We start from the raw sequence: 20,909 nt of genomic DNA, 5'->3' as shown, positions 1-20,909 counted from the left end.
CGAATGGCTTCCATTAGAATCCACAGATTCCATTTCTAATCTGTGGAGCTCTAATGGCTCTAATGGCAGCTCTAATGGCTTCCATTTGGCCTTTCCCACCATAATAGCCCTCACCCTACCAGTCAGGGAGCAAATGTGGGGGTTCTGCCAGCTGCTAAGTATGTCTATGCCAATTATGCATTCTGGCACTGGAGAAACAACCACAGGCTACATCTTTCTTCTATGTTGGATGCTTCCTGCCCTCAAACACTGGACCCAGGTTCTTCAGTTTTAGGACTTGGACTGGCTCTCCTCGCTCCTCAGCTTGCAGACAGCCTATTGTGGGACCTTGTGATTATGTATGTAAAAAGTATAAATGTGAGTGTAGGTAAGTTAGGGGAAACCTCCAGAAGCATAAAATAGAACTTTCAAACCAACTGTAGATACCTTCTGGATCTTTGTGGTCAGAAAAAAGAAAAGAGAAAAAAAAAAAGAGAGAAAAATCAAACCAGCTACAGATAAAAGTTAATAGATAAAGTTAAACATAGAAAAACATATTTCTATGTAAAGGAAGAAGGAAAAAAATAGAAAAATGAATTTCCAGTTCTGATATTACCTTGTTGATTTTCTGTCCAGATGATCTGTCTAATGTTGACAGTGGGGTGTTGGAGTCCCCATCTATTATTGTATTGTGGTCTCTCTTTAGCTCTAATACACTTTACATATCTGGGTGTTCTGGTGTTGCATGCATATATATTCACAATCTTCTTTCTGAATTGATCCCTTTAACATTATATAATGACCTTTGTCTCTGTTTTTTACTTAAAGTGTATTTTGTCTGATAAAAGTATACCTATTCTCACGTGCTTTTGGTTTCCGTTTGTGTAGAATATCTTTTCCCATCCCTTCACTTTCAGTCTATTACATGTTTAAAGGTGAAGTGACTTTCTTGTAAGCAGCATATAGTTCGGTCTTTTTTTTTTTTCTAATCCATCCAGCTTTTCTATATGTTTTAACTGAAGAATTTGAAACATTTATATTCAGGGTTGCTATTGATAGGTGAGGATTTACTCTCATCATTTTGTAATTGTTTTCTGATTGTTTTATATATCATTTGCTCCTTTCTTATTGTTTATTCTTGCAATTTGGTGGTTTTCTGCAGTGATAATGTTTGAATCTTTTTTTTATTTGTATATTAACTCTACCAGTGAGTTTTATACCTTTCTGTGTTTTCGTAAGTGTTGATACCATCTTTTTGCTTGCAGATGTAGGAGTCCCTTAAGCATTTCTTTTAGGACCAGTCTAGTGGTGATGAAGCCCCTCAATTTTTGCTTACCTGAGAAAAACTTTATTTCTCCATTTCTGAAGGATACCTTTGGTGGGTATTCTTGTCTAGTAGTTTTGTTTTATTTTTTTTCCTTTAGCACTTTGAATATATGCGTCCTTTCTCTCCTGGTTTGTAAGGTTTATGCTGTTGTTACTGTGATGGGAATTCCCTTATATATACTACTTAATGCTTTTCTCTTGTTGTTTTTAGAATTCTCTTTGTCTTTGACTTTTGACAGTTTTATAATATGTCTCAGAAAGGACATTTTGTGGTTGAATCTATCTGGAGACTTTTGAGCTTTCCATATCTGGTTGTTCATATTTCTCTCTCAAGACTTGAGACATTTCCAGTGATTATTTCATTAAGTAGGTTTTCTATGCCTTTGCCAGCTCTTCTTCTGGAATACCAAAAACACAAATGTTTATTTTCTTGATGGTATCCTATATGTCATATAGGCTCCTTTCTCTTTCTTTCTTTCTCTTCTTTCTTTTCTTTCTTTCTTTCTTTCTTTCTTTCTTTCTTTCTTTCTTTCTTTCTTTCTTTCTTTCTTTCTCTTTCTTTCTTTCTTTCTTTCTTTCTCTTTCTTTCTTTTTCTTTCTGTCTCTCTCTCTCTCTCGCCTTTCTTTCTTTCTTTTTTTTTTTTTTGATTGAGTCTCACTCTGTCACCCAGGCTGGAGTGCAGTGGCACACGATCTTAGCTCACTGTTACCTCTGCTTCCTGGATTCAAGCAATTCTTGTGCCTCAGCCTCTCAAGTAGCTGGGATTACAGGCATGCACCATCATGCCCAGCTAATTTTTTTGTATTTTTAGTAGAGATGAGGTTTCGCCATGTTGGCCAGGCAGGTCTCGAACTTTTGGCCTCAAGTGATCCACCCACGTTGGCCTCCCAAAGTACTGGGATTACAGGCATGAGCCACTGCGCCCGGCTTCCTGAGTTTCCTTAACATCATTATTTTGAATCCCTTTTAAGGCATTTCATAGACTTCCTTTTCTTTGGGGTCTATTATTGAATAATTATTGTGTTCCTTTGGAGGTGTCATGTTTCCTTGTCTTTTTTGTTTGTTTGTTTCTTGTGTCTCTATGTTGATATCTATGCATCTAGTATAATAGTCACTTCTTCCAATTTTATGAAGTAGCTTTCATAGGGGAAGACTTTTTCCTGTAGATGTATCTATAGTATCAATTGGGTAGGGTTTTTCAGTTTTGGTTCTGAGTGAGCATTATAGTGTAGTGTCTGTATGATTCCTACAGCTGTAATCAGTGTCACCAGTATTTCCAAGTTCCTCATTGACTTAGGCTGCAGTTGTTTGTGAAGGCTGTGGTGAAGCTTTGCTGTAGATATGGATTCTGGGTGGGCCAGTCCTCAGATACCCAGGCAGTGCATGCGAGTATCAGTAGTGGCAGCAGTGACCCTAAACGGATTGTCCTCTGGTCCCTGGACAGCATGCACAGGTGTTGGTGGGCCGGTCCTTGGCCCCAAGATGGCATGTGCACTGGCACCAACGGTGGCAGTGGTAGCAGCAGCCCCAAGCAGTTCAGTCCTTGGGCCCCCAGGCAGTGTATGGCCCCTCTGCTAAAGGGGGCAGAGTTGCTGTCAGTGATGGTGGCCCTGGGCAGGCAGCTCTCAGACTCTCAGTGGCATGAACTTTGGCTCCTTATGTCCTGGGGGCAATCTACCTGATGTGCTGGGCTGTCTGTTCCCTGGGGTGTAGGGTACTGAGTGGTCTCAGGTGCCAGGAACATGGCCACATCACTGGTTCTAGCTGGTGTCAGGACACTGCAGTCCTCTGAGACTTATTCCAGAGGAAAGTCTCAGCTGGCTGGAATTCAAGAAGGAGCTAAAATGAAATGGGCTTAGCTTAACAGAAAACCAGGAAGGACAGACTAGTTCCTTTCACTGCTAAGAAAGAGAAAGACCCTTCTCAGAAAAGGAATGGAGTGAAAGTCCTAAATGAAACAAGGAGCTCTACAGAATTACAAGTACCAGTCCCTTGGGAGCTCTCCAAATGTTCCAGAAGTTCATCAGTTACAGTTTAGGTTTTCCTACCCTGGCACTGGTTTCCACACAGGTTTCTGTTCTGGTATGTTGTGATTCTCTGTATCTACCTGTCTCTCCAGTTTCAGGGGCAATGATTTGCCCTGTGACCTCACATCTTTTATGGATCTTATGGATCTAAGTAGAGCTGTTGATCTTTTAGTTTGTTCAGCTTTTACTTATTGCTAAAACAGAGGGGTGACTTCTAAGCTCCTTACACGTGGAACTAGAAACCAGAATTATTTTTATTCATTCAGCTGCACTATGTCTTTTAATTGCAGAGATTAATCCACTTAAATTTAAAGTAATTACTGATAGGAAAGAACTTATCATTGCCACTTTATTATTATTTCTGTCTGTCTCGTAGTTACTTTGTCTCTCTTTTCTTCTCTTGGTGCCCTTCCTTTTGTGTTTCACTGATTTTTGTGTGTGTTGACTTGCTTTGATTCTTTTCTCATTTTTTTCTGTGCATCTTCTATGGATATTTTCTTCATGGCTACCATGAGGTTTACATAAATATCTTATAGTTATAACAATCTCTTTTAAGCTAATAACAATTTCAATTACATTAAACTTTACTCCTTTACCTCTCCCCCACTTTATCAATGTCACAAATTACATCTTTTTATATTTTGTATGCATCAAAAGCAGTTTGAGTTTTTGTGTTTTTCTCTCTTAAATTATATACCAGTTATTAAGGGATTTACATACCAACATTACAGTATTACAGTATTCTGTATTTATCTATGGATATACCTTTACTAGTGAGTTGTGTATTTTTGTACATGTTTGTGTTGCTGTCTAGCATCCTTTAGTTTAAATCTGAGGACTCATCCTAACATTTCCTGTAAGGCAGGTGTTGTGGGGATGAATTCCCTAAGCTTTTGCTTATCTTAGTAAGCTTTTCTTTTTTTTTTTTTTTTTTTTTTTTTTTTTTTTTTTTTTTTAGCATTGTCTTGCCATCACCCAGGTTGGAAGGCAGTAGCATGATCATAGCTCACTCTAACCTCAAATTCCTGGGCTTACGTGATCTTCCCACCTCAAACTCTTGAGTAGCTAGGAATACAGGCTCATGCCATCACACCAGCTGTGTGTGTGGGGGTGTGTGTGTGTGTAGAGATAGGGTCTTGCTATGTTGTCCAGGTTATTCTCAAACTCCTGACTTCAAGCAATCCTCCTGCCTTAGCCTCCCAAAGTGCTAGGATTATAGGCATGAGTAACCATACCCGCCTCTCTTTCATTTTTGAAGGACAGTTTTGCTGGATGTAGTATTCTTGTTTGGCAGGGTGTGTGTGTGTGTGTGTTTGTTTCTTTCAGCACTTTAACTACACCATCACATTCCCTCTTGCCTATAAGGTTTCTGCTGAGAAACTCCCTGATAATTTTATAAAGTTACCTTGTATGCGATGACTTGCTTTTTTCTTGCTAGCTTCAAGACTTTGTCTTTAACTGCTGACAGTTTGATTGTAATGTGTGTTCTTTATTGTGGGCCTCTTTGGTTCATCTTAATTGGAGTTCTTTGAGTTTCTTGGGATTGGATGTCCATTTCATTCCTCAGATTTTGGAAATTTGGGTCATTATTTCTTCAATTACATTCTCAATCCCTTTCTCTCCCTCTTCTTCTGGAACTCACATAATGTGTATACTGATCCACTAGATGGTATCCCATAAATCCCTTGGGATTTTAAAATTTTTCTTCATTCTTTTTTTTCTTTTTGTTCCTCTGACTCACTAAGTTCAATCTGTCTTCAAGTTACCTGATTCTTCCTTCTGCTTAAGTCTGCTGTTGAACCCCTGTAGTGAATTTTTCAATTCAGTTATTGTATTCTTCGGTTTCAGAATTTGTTTGGTTCTTTGTTTCTGTCTCTATTGACATTCTCATTTCATTCACATATTGTTTTTCTGATTTTTCACAGACTGGCTTCATACAGAGAAAGACCTTCAATAAGGTCTTGGCTTCAATAAGTAGCCAAGGTAGATTCTGGGAACCTCCAAATCCTTTCGGTGGGGATGTTACTTCTCTGGGCTCATGCTTGTAATTTCTCAATTACAGACCTTTGCCAGTTTGTTGTTACTTTCAGAAGTGCATAATTTCCTGTTCTTTCTAGTGTCTGTCTGAGGTACTGCAGGTTCTCTGGTAGTACTGCAGCAAGTCCCCCTGCTCTCCTTTGTGCTCAGTGGCCCCCAGGCATTCAAATTATGTTGGCTCCCCATTAGCATCCCAAATTAGGTGACAAATACCAGTCCCTTAGGCAGTTCTCCCAAAAGGCAGAATACTAACACATATTCTGCTCTTCTCCTTCCTTCCCAAGAGAGAAGCCACAAATTGGGAGCCTTCTCTCAATTGTGCTGAGTGTGTTGACCTCTGTCTCTGGCACTACAGGCCCTCCAGTTGTTGCAGCAAGATGTACTTCCCAACCCTATTCTCCCTTGCTTTCAGTGGCCCCCAGGCATCTAGAGTATTCCAGTTCCGTTAGTACATCAAGTTACACAAGAAAAGAAACCAGTCCACTGGCAGCCCTCCAAAAGGCCAGAACATTAGATGTATGTTCTGCTCTTCTCTTCCTCCCAAGGAAGAACCTGTGACCCAAGCTGAGCTGTGCTGGTTTGAGGAAGGGACAATCATAGATAAAGTGAAATGGCTCCTTACCTGTTTCAGTGTGGTTCTTTTTGGCTTCGTGCTTGCCTGGGGTAGTAAAACCTAATTGGTTTTTAGAATTCTACCAAAATAAAGGTATTTGGGTCTGTATATTAAGTCAGTGTTTCTGTGGGGGAAATGGAGGCTGACACCTACCTCCTATTTCCCCATCTTGCTGATATCACCATCTCATCTCTTTCTTACGTGACATTTCATTTAATCCAAAACATTAATTGTAAGACACACTGCAATTTTGGAGTAATTATTGCAATGTGGAAGAAAAAGATCTATGGTGATGGTAAGACACCATCTATATAGTAAGATGCAGGCTGGGCACAGTGGCTCGTGCCTGTAATCCCAGCACTTTGGAAGACTGAGGCAGGAGGATCTCCTGAGCCCAGGAGTTCAACACCAGCCTGGGCACCACAGTGAGTGTTACATGCAGCCATGTGAAGAGACCATCAAACAGGCTTTGTGTGAGCAACGAGGCTGTTTATTAACTTGGATGCAAGTGGGTTGAGTCAGCAAAGGGAGATGGGGTGGGGAAGTTTTACAGGATTTGGGTAGGTAGTGGAAAATTACAGTTAAAGGTGGTTATCTCTTGTGGGCAGGAGCAGGGGTCACAAAGTGCTTGGTGGGGAGCTCCTGAGACTCATTGTCCAGGGCAGGAATGTCACAAGGTTGATTCATTAGTTAGGGTGGGGCAGGAACAAATTGCAATGGTGGAATGTCATCTGTTAAGGCAGGAACTGGTTGTTTCACTTCTTTTGTGATTTTTCAGTTGCTCCAGGCCATCTGGATGTATACGTGCAGGTCACAGAGGTTATGATGGCTTAGTTTGGGCTCAGAGGCCTGACATTCCTGTCTTCCTCCACTGTAAGAGTTACCCAAAGCTCGGCGTCCGTGATGGTCCAGGGTGCTTTTGAGATGATCAGGCAGCATCACTCTTCAGCTGTTAAGCCAAGGAGACCTGGGAAGGAGTCAGCCAGACAGCCTTGGGTTTTTGCTCCAGCAGGTCTAGGAGCAGCTGTAATCTGAGTTGGATAGTCTGACTTCCAGTGGGGTCCCGCACAGACAGGACAAGGCTTAGGAGGAATCCTGGGCTGCAGGCCTTCCAAGGCCCAGTGGCCAGGCTTCTGTCATTTGAAGCAAGGTCCATAAGGAGGTTTTGAAGGAGTGCCTGGGGGCTGCAGTTTTGTTGTTTTGAGGTTTTTGTGTACTGTAGGCATGGCTGGGGTTTGTCTTACAGTGAAGGCAAACAGTTGCAGCTCTGAAATATGTTGTCGTCGCTTGGCTGTCTCTTCTCTATTGTAAAACACCTTGAAGGTGAGGTTAATTAAGTCTTGTTGTGGGGTTTGAGGGCTGGAATCTAGTTTTTGGGGTTTTTTCCTGTCAGGAGCGGACTGGGTAATAAAATGCATATTAAGAGTAAGCTGGCCGGGCACGGTGGTTCATGCCTGTAATCCCAGCACTTTGGGAGGCCGAGGTGAGTGGATCACGAGGTCAGGTGATCGAGACCATCCTGGTTAACACAGTGAAACCCCGTCTCTACTAAAAATACAAAAAATTAGCCAGGCGTGGTGGTGGGCACCTGTAGTCCCAGCTACTTAGGAGGCTGAGGCAGAAGAATGGCGGGAACCTGGGAGGTTGAGCTTGCAGTGAGCCAAGATTGCGCCACTGCACTCCAGCCTGGGTGACAGAGTGAGACTCCGTCTCAAAAAAAAAAAAGAGTAAGATGGCCTTCTGGCCCTTCTGGGTCCAGGGCTGTAAAGCGTCTGCGGGTAGCCACCAAGCGGGCCATGAACTGAGCTGGGTTTTCATCCTTACCTTGAGTGGCTTAAGTTTGTCATAATTAACAACTTTGTATGCTGTCCTTTTTAAGCCCCTCAACTAGGCAAGAGACCATGTAATCTTGTCTAGATATATCTTGGGAGCCCGTTTGGTATCCCCATTGGGGATCCTCCTGGGGAACTGCCCTGGTGCCTTCTTGGAGGCCTGGCTAATGATGCCGGCAGTTGTCAGCATGAGATTGGGCTAGGGTATAAACTCTTTCTCACTCATCTGGGGAAAGGGTAGAAGTCACTCCAGGTTAAATTGTAGGACAGAGTTAAATATTAGAATTCCTGTAATATTTAGTGGGGTCTGATGAGAAAGAGCCTAAATGCTGGCTGATCTGGGAGAGGTCCAATAGGGAAAAAGGCACATGTACCCTGACTATGCCTTCAGCTCCAGTCACCTCTCCAAGAGGAAATTGTTGGGCAGGTGGGGGAGAGCTAGTCGCAGAATGAACCTGTAAGCTGACCAGGTGTGAGGAGGGGTGGTAATAGAAGGGTTATAGGGTTGGGGAGCAGAGGCTGCGGAAGAATTGTAACCCAATTCAGCCTGGTGAGGAGCAGCCAGGGAAGGAGGAGAGACGTCAGAGGGGTCACTGGAAAAGGAGAATTTGGAGGACTCTGAACTTGGGATGGAGACTGAAGAAGCAGATGGGAGAGAAAGAAGGAAAATCTGGGACAAGTTGCATTGGGAGCAGAGACTAGGGAGGGAGGGAAGTGTAAAACAGGCCTGGACGTAAGGCATCTCAGACCATTTGCCCAATTTTCGACAAAAATTATCTAGGTCTTTTTTTTTTTTTTTTGAGGCGGAGTCTCGCTCTGTCGCCCAGGCTGGAGTGCAGTGGCGCAATCTCGGCTCACTGCAAGCTCCGCCTCCCGGGTTCCCGCCATTCTCCTGCCTCAGCCTCCCGAGTAGCTGGGACTACAGGCGCCGCCACCACGCCCGGCTAATTTTTTTGTATTTTTAGTGGAGACAGGGTTTCATTGTGTTAGCCAGGATGGTCTCGATCTCCTGACCTCGTGATCCGCCCGTCTCGGCCTCCCAAAGTGCTGGGATTACAGGCTTGAGCCACCGCGCCCGGCCCTAGGTCTTAAAGGATAGACAGATTGAAAGTGCCATTCTCTGGCCACTTGCAACTATTGTCAAGTTTGTATTGGGGTCAAGCAGTATTACAGAAGAAAATAAGATGTTTAGGTTTTAGGTCACGTGTTAGTCAAAGGGGCTTTAGGTTTTTAAGAACACAGGCTAAGGGGGAAGAGGGAGGAATGGATGGCGGAAGGTTGCCCATAGTGGAGAAGGTAACTTTAAAGAGGAAGGTAGAGACACGGAGAAATGGAGGTGGGCACCTACCAGGCTTCCAGTAGGCATCCCTGACTGAGTCCTGGGCTGTAATGTGAGTGAGCAGGGAAAGCAGGCGTCCCTGCAGTTGACCTGCTACCAAGGGAGTGTGGGTGAATGATCAAGGAAGGTGTCCCCGTGGAGATCAGACACCAGTGGAATGTGGGTGAATGATCAAGGCAGGCGTCCCCGCTATGATCAGACACCAAGGGAAGACTGTCTTCCCAAATCCATGACCGACATCAGAGTTTTTGAGTTCATGGATGAAATGTGTCTCCTTTGTCTCTACTAGAGAGGAAAAAGAACTGGAATTGGAAGGATAGGGAGATTTAAGGGTAGCAAGAGAAGCTGGAGAAGAGAGTGAAGAAGACAGCTTACCCAATTTGAAACTGGTGAGATGTTCCTTGGGCTGGTCTCAGGACCCGAGGTCATAAGTGGATCTCCTCATTGAGGGAGGGTGAGGACAGGGGGGCAGTCTCCCAAAGGAGCTCTCGACCCGGGTTTTTCGGCATCAAATGTTATGCACGTCAGTGTGAAGAGACCACCTAACCAGGCTTTGTATGAGCAACAAGGCTGTTTATTTTCACTTGGGTGCAAGTGGGCTGAGTCCAAAAAGAGAATTAGCAAAGGGAGATAGGGGTGGGGTAGTTTTACAGGATTTGGGTAGGTAGTGGAAAATTACAGTTAAAGGTGGTTATCTCTTGTGGGCAGGGGTGGGGGTCACAAGGTGCTCAGTGGGGAGCTCCTGAGACTCACTGTCCAGGGCAGGACTGTCACAAGGTTGATTCATTAGTTAGGGTGGGGCAGGAACAAATCACAATGGTGGAATGTTATCAGTTAAGGCAGGAACTGACTGCTTCAATTCTTTTGTGATTTTTCAGTTGCTCCAGGCCATCTGGATGTAAACGTGCAGGTCACAGGGGTTATGATGGCTTAGCTTGGGCTCAGAGGCCTGACAGTGAGACCCCCATCTCTAACAAAAATAATTAGCCAGGTGCAGCGGCATACATCTGTGGTCCCAGCTACTGGGGTGGTTGAGGTAGGAGGATTGCTTGAGCTCAGGAAGCGGAGGCTGCAGTGAGCTGTGATCACACTACTGCACTCCAGCCTGGGCAAGAGGGAGACCTTATCTCAGAATATCAAACAACAAACAATGATGCACCATAGTCTTATTGTGGCAATCCAGAGAGAGGGTGGGGAGGTGAGCAGAAATGACAGAATAGGAAGCTACTGACATGTCTTAATGTAACTCCTCACTAAGATTCTCAATCTCTTGCAAGGATTCTAAACTTACCAAAAGAGCTGACTTCTGTGACAGGACTAATGGGGACAAAATAGAAAAGGTTTATACAGATCACAGGAATCTCAGGCAAGAGACTATGAGGTCATAAACCCCAGGAATCTGCAGAAATGGTGTGGAAGGTTTGAAATTTCCCATTCTGTGGAATTGGCAATGCTCTGAGGCAATCATACAGAACTCTCTGTGGATCAGGAGGGTCCTAATTGGCACCTGGTTTACACACTGAGCATGTTTCCAAATCACTCATCCCTCTTTAGTTTATCCTCCACACTAGCCCAAGTGCTTTTCCTAAATAAATGATGAATGTTATCATGTCATTCCCAAGCTTTAAAATTCCTTATTGTACACAGTCCAAAATTTCTTAACCTGGCATCCAACACAAGGACCTCCTCTCCTCCTCACACAGGGCACACTATCAAACATTTCATTATTTCCTAAAACACTAAGCCTTCCCTTCCATCTGAAATAACCTTTACCTTTCCTCTCTTTTCTCTGCTATAAACAACTATTCATTCAGACCAAATTCAATCATATCCTTTCAGATGAAAGGAGTGCAGTGGCGCCACTTCAGTTCACTGCAAGCTTCGCCTCCCGGGTTCACACCATTCTCCTGTCTCAACCTCCCCAGTAGCTGGGACTACAGGTGCCTGCCACCACACCTGGCTAACTTTTCATATTTTTAGTAGAGATGGGGTTTCACCGTATTAGCCAGGATGGTCTCGATCTCCTAACTTTATGATCTGCCCGCCTCGGCTTCCCAAGTGCTGGGATTACAGGAGTGAGCCACCGTGCCCAGCCAGGAAGGACTATGTCTTACCCACTTCTGGGCCCCACTGTCCACTACAGGCCAGGTTAAGGTACTCCCCCGGCTTCTACAGCATCCTGGGTACGACTGTAATGACACCTATCATCCTGCATTGCAACTCTGGATTTGTGTGGCAATCTCCTGCACTAGAAATCAGGGGCCACATTGTCTTCAGTGTCAGTATTACAAGTGACTAAGAGGGAAGTAGGAAAAGAGGGAGAGGAAGAGAAGAAAGAATAGATGGAGTGAGGGAGAAAGGGAAAAAATAAGGGCAATGAAGGAGAAAATAAAGTTTAAAAGGAAGTTAGACAGTGAATAAATGGACTAGTCAGGACTCAAAAGCATTGACTCACACAAAAAAATCTTAGCATATAAGTTACGGTCAAAAAAGGGCAAGTGAGCTGGGCACAGTGGCTCACATCTGTAATCCCAGCACTTTGGGAGGCTGAGGCAAGTGGATCACCTGAGGTCAGGACCAGCCTGGCCAACATGGCAAAACCCCGTCTCTATTAAAAATACAAAAATTAGCCAGGTGTTGTGGCACATACCTGTAATCCCAGCTACTCGGGAGGTTGAGGCAGGAGAATTGCTTGAATCCGGGAGGCAGAGGCTGCAGTGAGCCAAGATCACACCACTGTCCGCCAGCCTGGGAAACAGAGTGAGACTCCATCTCAAAAAAAAAAAAAAAAAAAAAAAAGGGACAAGTGAAATCGGCTGGGGAGTTATGTTCCAAGATCAAAGCAGGGGCCTGGTACATTGGTCATAGGCCCAAATGGCAGCAGACACTCTTATAAAATCACAGCGGGGACTGGGCACGGTGGCTCACGCCTGTAATCCCAGCACTTTGGGAGGCCGAGACGGGCGGATCACCTGAGGTCGGGAGTTTGAGATCAGCCTGACCAACATAGGGAAACCCCACCTCTACTAAAAATACAAAATTAGCCAGGTGTGGTGGCACATGCCTGTAATCTCAGCTACTCGGGAGGCTGAGGCAGGAGAATTGTTTGAACCTGGGAAGTGGAGGTTGCGGTAAGCTGAGAACGCGCCATTGCACTCCAGCTTCGGCAGTAAGAACAAAACTCTGTCTCAAAAACAAAAAACAAAAAACGTCACAGTGGTCGTCACAAAGTCTCCAAGTCAGAAAGGAGTCAGACCAAGCTTCCCAGACTGAGAGGGGATCTGTAGACCTAGCTTGATGGTGGGTATAATGAAGAGCTTGGCTTTGGGATCAGACATACCTGAATTAAGTCCAACTCTGCCAATAGGTCTGGTCATTTAACCTCACAGAATTTTCTTGCCTTGAACATGGGGACATTACTACCTTAAAGGATAGTATGAAGATTAGAGATAAGAGGTGTACAATAATTGGCACTTAGTAGGGTTTAGAAGATAGTGATCTTTATTATTAGGGTGGGTGCCAACTCACGTTTGGGTGACTATATGTTTAAAATATATTGTGTGGAGATTTTCAAGGAATCGGAAAACGTGTATGAAATAAAAGTGCTTGGTAAACAATAAAGTACCCTATAAATATAAAGGAATCATTTGGGAAGTCTTTTGTAGTTGGACAAAATACAGGACTTGAATTTGGGCAGCAGTTCAGGTCCTACACTCTACATTTACTTGCTCTGTAACCTTGGGCAAGTCACTTTCTCCATCAGCCTAGTTCTACATATGGCAAATGCAGGTCATTGTTAGTTGCTGTGAGAATTCAATGAGTGTAAAGTTCCTAGCACATCTCTTCCTGGTGAATGGCAGGGTCCCCATGTTAGGCAAGGTTATGGGTGATGTCAGTTCCAAGCCTGGTGCCAGAATCACACTCTGCCAACTGGCTACAAATGAAGAGGGCCCCTCACTCTGGAAGAGTAGGGCCCCAAATTCACAAGAGAGGTAGACAGAGGTCTTTTGTATTTGTTAGAGGAAGGGTTCTTTTGTATTTGTTAGAGGAAAACTGGGTGAACACTAAACTTCGATGTAGAAAACACTGAAATCTGCCATGTGGAGCCGGGCCTAAACCAGGAGGACAGGAAACCAGACAGAATCCGTGCTAAGCTGTTTCAGCCTTGGGGACTAAACTATTGCTACTAAAAGCAAAGACTCTCATTATGGGTTTTAAGATTTCTCTCACCTTATCCCACCCTTCACCCCCTACTCCCTGTCACTGCCATTCTTCCTACGCACAGAGTAAGTGCTCAATCAATAACATTGAGGGCCAGGTGTGGTGGTGTGCACCTGCAGTCCCAGCTACTCGGGACACTGAGGTGGGAGGATCACTTGAGCCCAGGAGATCAAGGCTGCAGTGAGCTGTCATCACACCACTGCACTCCAGCCCAGGCAACAGAGCAAGATCCTGTCTCAAGATAAAATAAAGTTGACCTCAAAATAAAGTTGAAAAGGTTCTCATGCTTGGTACTGACTTGCCATAGAGCAAATGGTCCAAGGCCATACTAAGAGGCCACACTGGCTCCTACCTCCAGGCAAGTCTCCTAAGTGGCTCCTCCTTCAGAAGCTAAAAGGTAAATCTGGTGAAAAGAGCAACAGCTGGCAGTCAGGGAGGCCCAAGTTTGAACTCTGCTCCACAACATACTTGCTGTTATGACTTCACAGCAAGTGACTTTATCTTTACTCACTTCCATGTCCTCTTCTTATTCCTTTGAGGGTTGCTGTAACAACTACATGAGATAAAGAATCTAAATGTGACTGATGGAAACAATTGCATGTAGTGGATGCTCAATTAATGTTAGTTCCTTTCCTTTCCCCCTTCTCTTCAAAGGCCCCAGAAACTCAGTCGGCTTTCTTTTGCTTTCCAGAGCATCTACCCATCTGTCTTTCTTAGAATTCAACTCCCTTGCAGAGTGGGTTCAGTGGGACAATCTCCCCAGCTCCCCACTTCCCCAAATAAGTACACGGGTCCTTTTCATTGAAGGGTTTTACTGCTAATCACTCTGGGGAAAACAGAGGCAGGTTGGGGAGGTTGGGGGAGGGATAACAAGTAACAAACACTGGGGAGTGTGAAGGTCCCTGGGTCATGGCTCCCTGAGGGTTTCCCTTTCATTTCTAAGGCAGGACCTCAGATCTCTTCTCCAGACCAAGGAGGCCCCTTCCATTGAGAAGGTCACTCCTCCCAGCCCAGAGATCTAGAAGCAAAGTTGGGGCACAATAGGTGGGAACTAGCAGGACACTGCAGTGCACTCCTACCTAAGCAAGTTCACAGACAATTTGGAGAACCTTCAGATAGTGACACCCATCTCATAGGTACTTCCTCAAAGGCCAGGGGACTGCTGCCTTAATGACACGAGCATGTTCTGAGCCTACCCTATTTCTCTTTCACCCCAAGAAAGTGAAGCCAAGACTGGGTCCTCTGACTTTTCAGCACGAGAAATTGGCCCGGAAAGAGGCAAGGGTTTTTACTCCAGAGTCCCTTATCAGGACTTCCTGAGATCCTGACTTCAGAGGCAATACAAAACCATTCTCCAAAGTGGGATGAAGGGCTTGAGGTCAAGGTAGCAGCAGCAGATGCTCAAGATCTTCCTCCAATAGGTTGGGGTCTCTCGCTCTCTCTCCTTCACTCTAAATGGGGCTCTCCTTCAGCTGGAATCTTTCCCAGCCTGCTCGCCCAAGTGAGTTTTCTGGTGGCGGATGAGATTCGAGCTCCGGGAGAAGTGTTTCCCGCACACAGTACACCGGTAGGGCTTCTCCCCTCTGTGGGTCCTCTGGTGAGCTCCAAAGTTGGAGATATCACTGAAGGTCCGCCCGCACTCAGTGCACTCATAAGGTCTCTCACCTGTGTGGGTGCGGTGATGCACGCCAAAGCTGGAGCTGTTGCTGAAGCTCTTCCCACACTCACAGCAGATGTAGGGCGCTGGCTCCAGGTGGGTCCGGTGATGCACAGCTAGTGTGGCGCTCTGGCTGAAGCTCTTGCCACAGATGTCACAGCGGTATGGCCGCTTGCCTAGGTGATCTTGCTGGTGTGTGGTGAGGTCTGAGCGCCGCCGAAAGCTCTCCTGACACTTGGGGCATTTGTAGTGTTTCTCTTCCAGGTGGATCCGCTCGTGCCGGATGCGGTTGGAGCTTCTCGAGAAGCTCTTGCCACATTCAGAACACTTGTAAGGCTTCTCACCAGTGTGGATCCGCTGGTGTGTTCTCAGGTTGGAGGTATTATTGAAGGTTTTGCCACACTGGGCACATATAAAGGGTTTCTCATCTGCCTCATGCCTTGGATGAGCAATGGGATCCCCTGGCTCTCGAGCCGGGACAGTGACTTTCTGCCATGGTTTTTTTGGATGAGTTTCTTGCAGTTCATCCGACAGGCTCTCTTGCCCATGCTCCTTCTCCCCAGGTGGGATCCAAGAACCCTCTGAGTCATCCACTCTCCAAGGCTTACCCCCTTCCCCTTCCTCAGGCAGGTGTGGTTCTGGACTCTGCTCCTTCTCACTGCCCATCTCTGAACCCTGAGAATGAACACAAATGGCCAACACCTTTATTCTTTGGGTTGGGCCAGATCATAGGGAATCTTTTGTTCAGTTTGAAGGGTATACACCTTCCCCATGGGACCATCCACTAGAAATAACTTCAATCAACTGGAATACTTGGATAGAACACCTTTACTTGCTACCTTTTAAGTGACAAACTTTCAGAGATATTTAAAGCTACCCACCAGAGCAAAAAGAAGGTACCGGCTTTGTCCACCACCACCAGATGATATTTTGTGCCATTTGAATAATGTCACTCTTGATATCACTAAGCAACGACAATCCAGACTATAATTCATGGGCAAGTAAAAGAGCTTTCATTTTGGGATAAGTGCAATTTTTCTGCCTAACTGTAAGTTAACTCTAACTCTTTTTATGTTTAATCCTTTTTGAAAAGCCTTCCTTACAAGTATCCATCTATTTGCCAGATTTCAAAATGAACAAAACAAAACCTCTAAATCTTGAGGCTCTCCTAGGTGACAAGCCCAGCTTTGCCTTTTCTTGAGATTTCTGCCACTGTACCCCTCTCCAGACCACAGCAGAATCTAGCAAGTAAACATCTGGGTTAATACCTGGGACCTCCAGGACCTACTGTGGGGCCTGGGCTGTGTTTCTTCTGATCAGTCAGTGCCCTCCACTACATTCTCAAACACCACACAAAGCCCCACCCACTGCCCCCCCCGCACACGCATGCATGCACACAAGCAAGCAGAATCACACATACACACTCACACCATACACAAAGCCACATTCTCATGTGACACAGTCATACTCACATACCAGACACACTCACATTCTCATACCACACACAACAGCCACACAACTACACACCACACACCTACACACCACACACAACCATACATTATCACACCACACACACACTACACACACATTTAGCCACATGCCACAGCCACACACATAGTTACATATATGTCTACACACATATACCCACACACCACACACAAGCACACACTCACATACCAAGTACACACAAAGATAAACACAGACACAGACACACAAACCACACTCCCCACACTCCACCCCAAAACTAAACACATAAGAGTGCCCAGTATAGGCCTTGATTTGTGCAAACATCAGTAAATGTGTGCTAAGCCTCACAGACTCCTTTAGGTTCCTACAGCCAAGGACAGGGAAAGAGTTGGGGTGAAAAGTACCTCTGATGAGAGTGATAGCATTTCCTCCAGGCCTTGAAGAAATAACGACATTTCAGCAGAGTGGGCTGGTGAACAGAGTGACATGAACAAAGGGATGAGGGAGGGAAGCACAAACTATCACAGGACACTGATGATAGAAAATGAAAGACTGATAATTCCTTCAAGTCTGCAAGTATTTCTGGAAAAAAACACAGAATGAAGAAAGAGGTACTGACTACATTTAGGGCTGGATTACAACTGTGACACATACTAACTCTACTACTCTCTGCAAATTATTCAACCACTCTGAGCTTAAACTCCCTCATCACTAAAATTGTGATACCTACCCACACTACAAGACTTTATATTAGAAAAAAATGCCTGTAATACTCAGCAGAGTGTGTGACACATGCTGTCAATCAGCAAATAGCAGCTGCTGTTACAACTGTTGAAGACATTATATCCAGGCCCTGTGAAGAACACAAGAAAAAGATCTTTTAAACGATCTCATTAAGAAAAAACTTTTAACTTAAAAATAGCATAAAACTGTATATAACCTTCTAAAATGTGAAATACAGACAGACCCTCAACTCTTTAAGAACCAGAGATTGACAAGCTTTTTCTGTAAAAGGCCAGATAATATTTAGTAAATATTTATGGCCATGGGATATTTATGGCCATGGGATATTTATGGCCATGTAACTATTCAATTCTGCCACTGTATCACGAATCATTAAAGCAGCCATAGATAAGACATAAAGGAGTGTGGCTGTGTTCCAATAAAACTTTATTTAAAACAGGAAGTGAGCTGTAATTTACCAATCCCTGTTAGTGCTCCTTGAAGAATTTAGATAATCAATATGAAAAATAATTGACTTGCTTTACTTCCAAAAACGCAAGTAAACATGAGAAACTATTCCGTGATACTTAGACACTGTTTCCTGACCATCCTTTAAAAAATTTAAGTCACTCCCACACTCCCAGTCCCCCTGCCCCATAGCATATCTTACCTTCTGACATTTTCTTTATGTCAATTATTTATTGTCTGCTTCCCTAAAACATAAGTTCCATGAGAGCTGATGTCTTTGTGTTTTTTTGGGGGGTTTTTTTTTTTTTTTCAATTTACCAATGTAACCAAAACTCCTAGAGTAGTGGCAGCCATACACAGTAGATCCTTCATAAGTATTTGTTGAATGAGCTGAATAAAACACCAGCTCTGTCTTCAGAACCCAATTCATGGTTACTTGTGTCTATTCTCACCCACTTTTCCTCAGCAATCTCCTGATTCCTGCCTTTCTCCTTTATGCACTCACAGAATCTTGTGCTTGCCTTATAGTGGTTTGCAATTACTTACTTACATGTCTGTTTCTACTAGCAGTTTATAAGCAACTTGAGGAAAGGGACTGGGTCATATTAGTAATCTCCTTCTGCAGCATAAAGCTGGGTGCTCAAATGTCTTTGAATGTATAAGTGACAGAATGTGATCTTAATTTATGCCACCATCCCATCCCCCACCCCCTGCCCTGCTCCCATCTGACCCACGGCTACAGTATCTCTATGCTATGAGCTATTTGGCCTCCATTCCAAAATTGCTATTCTGAGAACCTATAATTTACCAAGCTCCAGCTCTACCCAGGGCTGGATGCTAGGTCAATGTAAGAGCAAAAGGATTTAGGATTATGATTACCACTCACAGTTTGTGATACAGTGTAGTGACACAGACCATGAACTGCAGAAATTGTCTTACAATGCAGAAGGTTAAGTTCAGGGGACAGGGGCAGGAACTGGGCCTTAGTCACCTTTGTACCCACTCCTCAGTGTCTAACACAGCACTGGCACATTATTAACATTTTTCAAAGCTCATATCAAGTGCTAAGCTGTGAACTAAGCACCATACATGAATCATCTAATTTCACTTCACATCATCCTTATTTTAGAGATGAGAAAGCTGAGGCTCAGAGAAATTAAGTACCTTGACCAAGGGCCCACAGCAAGTAAGTGGCAGAACTGGGGCCTATGCCCATCACTTCAAAGCCAGTGCTTTTAACCATTATACCAGTACTGAAGGAGAAAAGGAGAGAAGACGGGAAGGAAGGAAATAAATAAAAACAGTACCGCTGAAGTTCACATGACACAGGTGTATCTCCCTGATGAGATCAGGGTTGAGCAGTTTCATGGAATAGTAGGTATTTGATCTAAGACTTGCAGGATGGGTAAGACTGGGACGCGCAGAGATAGAAAGCCAATTGCCTACTGAGACGAGAATGAAGCTGAAGTACAGAGGCACTGTCACATCACACTGCAGAGATTTTGGGGGAAAAGAGGTCTATTGGGCTTTGTCTTCCCGGGGGCTCAGCTGCACAGGGAGAAGCATAGGTGGAAGGGGCTGAGAAGTGGAGAAGGGGCCAGGTCTAAGAAGTAAGAGCCAAGAAGATGGGGCTAGTGATCACAGATGATGACGGTGAAGGGGCTAGGTTAAAGGGAAGGAGCTAAGCCATAGTGCGGTATGGAGGGCCAAAGTTACAGGTCTTTGGGGCCAAGTCAAGGGCTGCGGGGAGGAAGGGGAGAGAGGAGTTGTGAAAGACCAAGGGCAAAGTGTTGACGAACAGGGTAATTGTACAGGGAAGCTAGATAACGGGTCAAAGATAGAGGAGGACCAAGGAAGCCAGAGGGTAGCAGGAGCTGGTCAGGGAAGAGGGAGCAAAGACTGCCAGAAGTGTCATAGGGCCAGGGCCCAAGAGGCTGGGTTGTGTGTTGTGGGGCGGGGAGAAGCCAATGGCGGAGGCCCAAGGGGACAAGGGCTGCTTTCAGAGATTGCCGGCGGGCTTGGGGCCGGAGGGGTGGGAGAGGAGGAAGGGCTGATTCTAAACGTATGGTCAGTGGCAAGAGTGCCGTATACTCAAACCCAACAGAAGGGCCGGGGAATAGGGTGGGGACAGCCACCTGGCTGCGTCGTCCGGGGACCAGGGCCGAGGGTCGGGGCGGAGGGACCACAAGGCCCCTTGGCTTCCCACTCGGTCCAGGGAGCAAAGCAGCAGCCTCCAACTTCTCGGTGAGAGTGAAGTGGCCGTGTACAGAGTTTCCCGCGAAGTCGTGTCCGCCTCCCCCCCGCGACCTCGGGCCCAACCCGGACCCACCTCACTCCCGCTGCTCGGTCAGGGACAGCACCGCCTCCGTAGGCAAGGGAAGGCGCTGGGGCCGGAGCCGGAACCCAGGAAGGATCCTCCCTACTACTCCAGGATTGGTTTCTTAAGATAATCCTTTATTTCCATTGGCTACTATAACTGCCACAACGCAAGCGACCTAGCGGGACCGCCAATAAGCTTTGACCTCCGGCGTGGCATGCTGGGAGTTGTAGTCCTAAGGAAGCGCGTAGACTCGGAGAAAACTTGCGAAGTTTAGAACGCAGCTGAAGAGATTGGGTTCTGTCCTAAGGTGGGATTTCTTTCCGTGCTCGCGCGTTCAACCCCAAGTCTCAGGGCCACTCGTCTGGGAAGTTGTAGAATCTGTATAGCTAACCTACACAACCTCCAAGGGGGCACGTACTCAGAGTTCCTTCTTTACTTTGAGTTGGTAACCCTTGACCGTCCTGTAGACATCCAACGAAGCCAAGAGTATGGCACCGCACTCAAGGTTTAATAACTTAAAATCAAAGGAGGGTAGAGCTGGAAGGGAGTTTAAAGATAAAATAACCCATTCTCCTTATCGGAGAAGCGAAAAGTACCCGTCCAAGGAGCAACCTCCAGGTCTGCCAGCGTCCCTAAGTAGGGATTTTCCCGCGTTCTGCATGCATCCCTAATTAAGCCTGACACTTATTCATCAATCCAGACACAACAAGATCACCAAAGTATCCAGGACTATGTCATTTTTTTCAGGTTTTATTTTTTTAAATAATAAAAGGCTAATGGAATACGTAGACTAACTGCAGGCTTCTCATAGCTGCACAATGTTTCAGTGCACAGAACAAGGAGCATTGCCTTCAGAGCTAGATAAATCAAGTATAAAACCCCGCTCTACCACTTAGCCA

The 20,909-nt window shown here is 45.1% G+C and overlaps 1 protein-coding gene across 4 annotated transcripts; it reads right to left on the bottom strand.

The window, feature by feature from the left end:
- Nucleotides 1–14,170: 14,170 nt before the first annotated feature.
- ZNF691 (zinc finger protein 691) lies at nt 14,171–20,104 on the bottom strand. Of its 4 annotated transcripts, XM_050799701.1 has the most exons (4): nt 20,020–20,104; nt 17,230–17,352; nt 16,904–17,081; nt 14,171–15,707 (listed from the first exon to the last, which is right to left on the bottom strand). In XM_050799701.1, exons 3-4 carry the CDS (start codon nt 16,985–16,987, stop codon nt 14,844–14,846), a joined length of 948 nt encoding a protein of 315 aa, XP_050655658.1. In that variant the 5' UTR covers nt 16,988–17,081; nt 17,230–17,352; nt 20,020–20,104; the 3' UTR covers nt 14,171–14,843. The 4 variants fall into 4 exon arrangements, with proteins under 4 accessions (XP_050655658.1, XP_050655667.1, XP_050655642.1 ...); XM_050799710.1 differs by lacking the exon at nt 17,230–17,352 and having other exon boundaries at nt 16,904–16,968; nt 20,020–20,066; XM_050799685.1 differs by lacking the exons at nt 17,230–17,352; nt 20,020–20,104 and adding an exon at nt 15,914–16,016 and having other exon boundaries at nt 16,904–17,223.
- Nucleotides 20,105–20,909: the final 805 nt, after the last annotated feature.

The sequence above is a fragment of the Macaca thibetana genome, chromosome 1 (genome assembly GCF_024542745.1).
Source record: "Macaca thibetana thibetana isolate TM-01 chromosome 1, ASM2454274v1, whole genome shotgun sequence".
NCBI lineage: Eukaryota > Metazoa > Chordata > Mammalia > Primates > Cercopithecidae > Macaca > Macaca thibetana.
The sequence above is the reverse complement of the archived record's forward strand: the minus strand, read 5'-3'. Positions and strand labels throughout refer to the sequence as shown.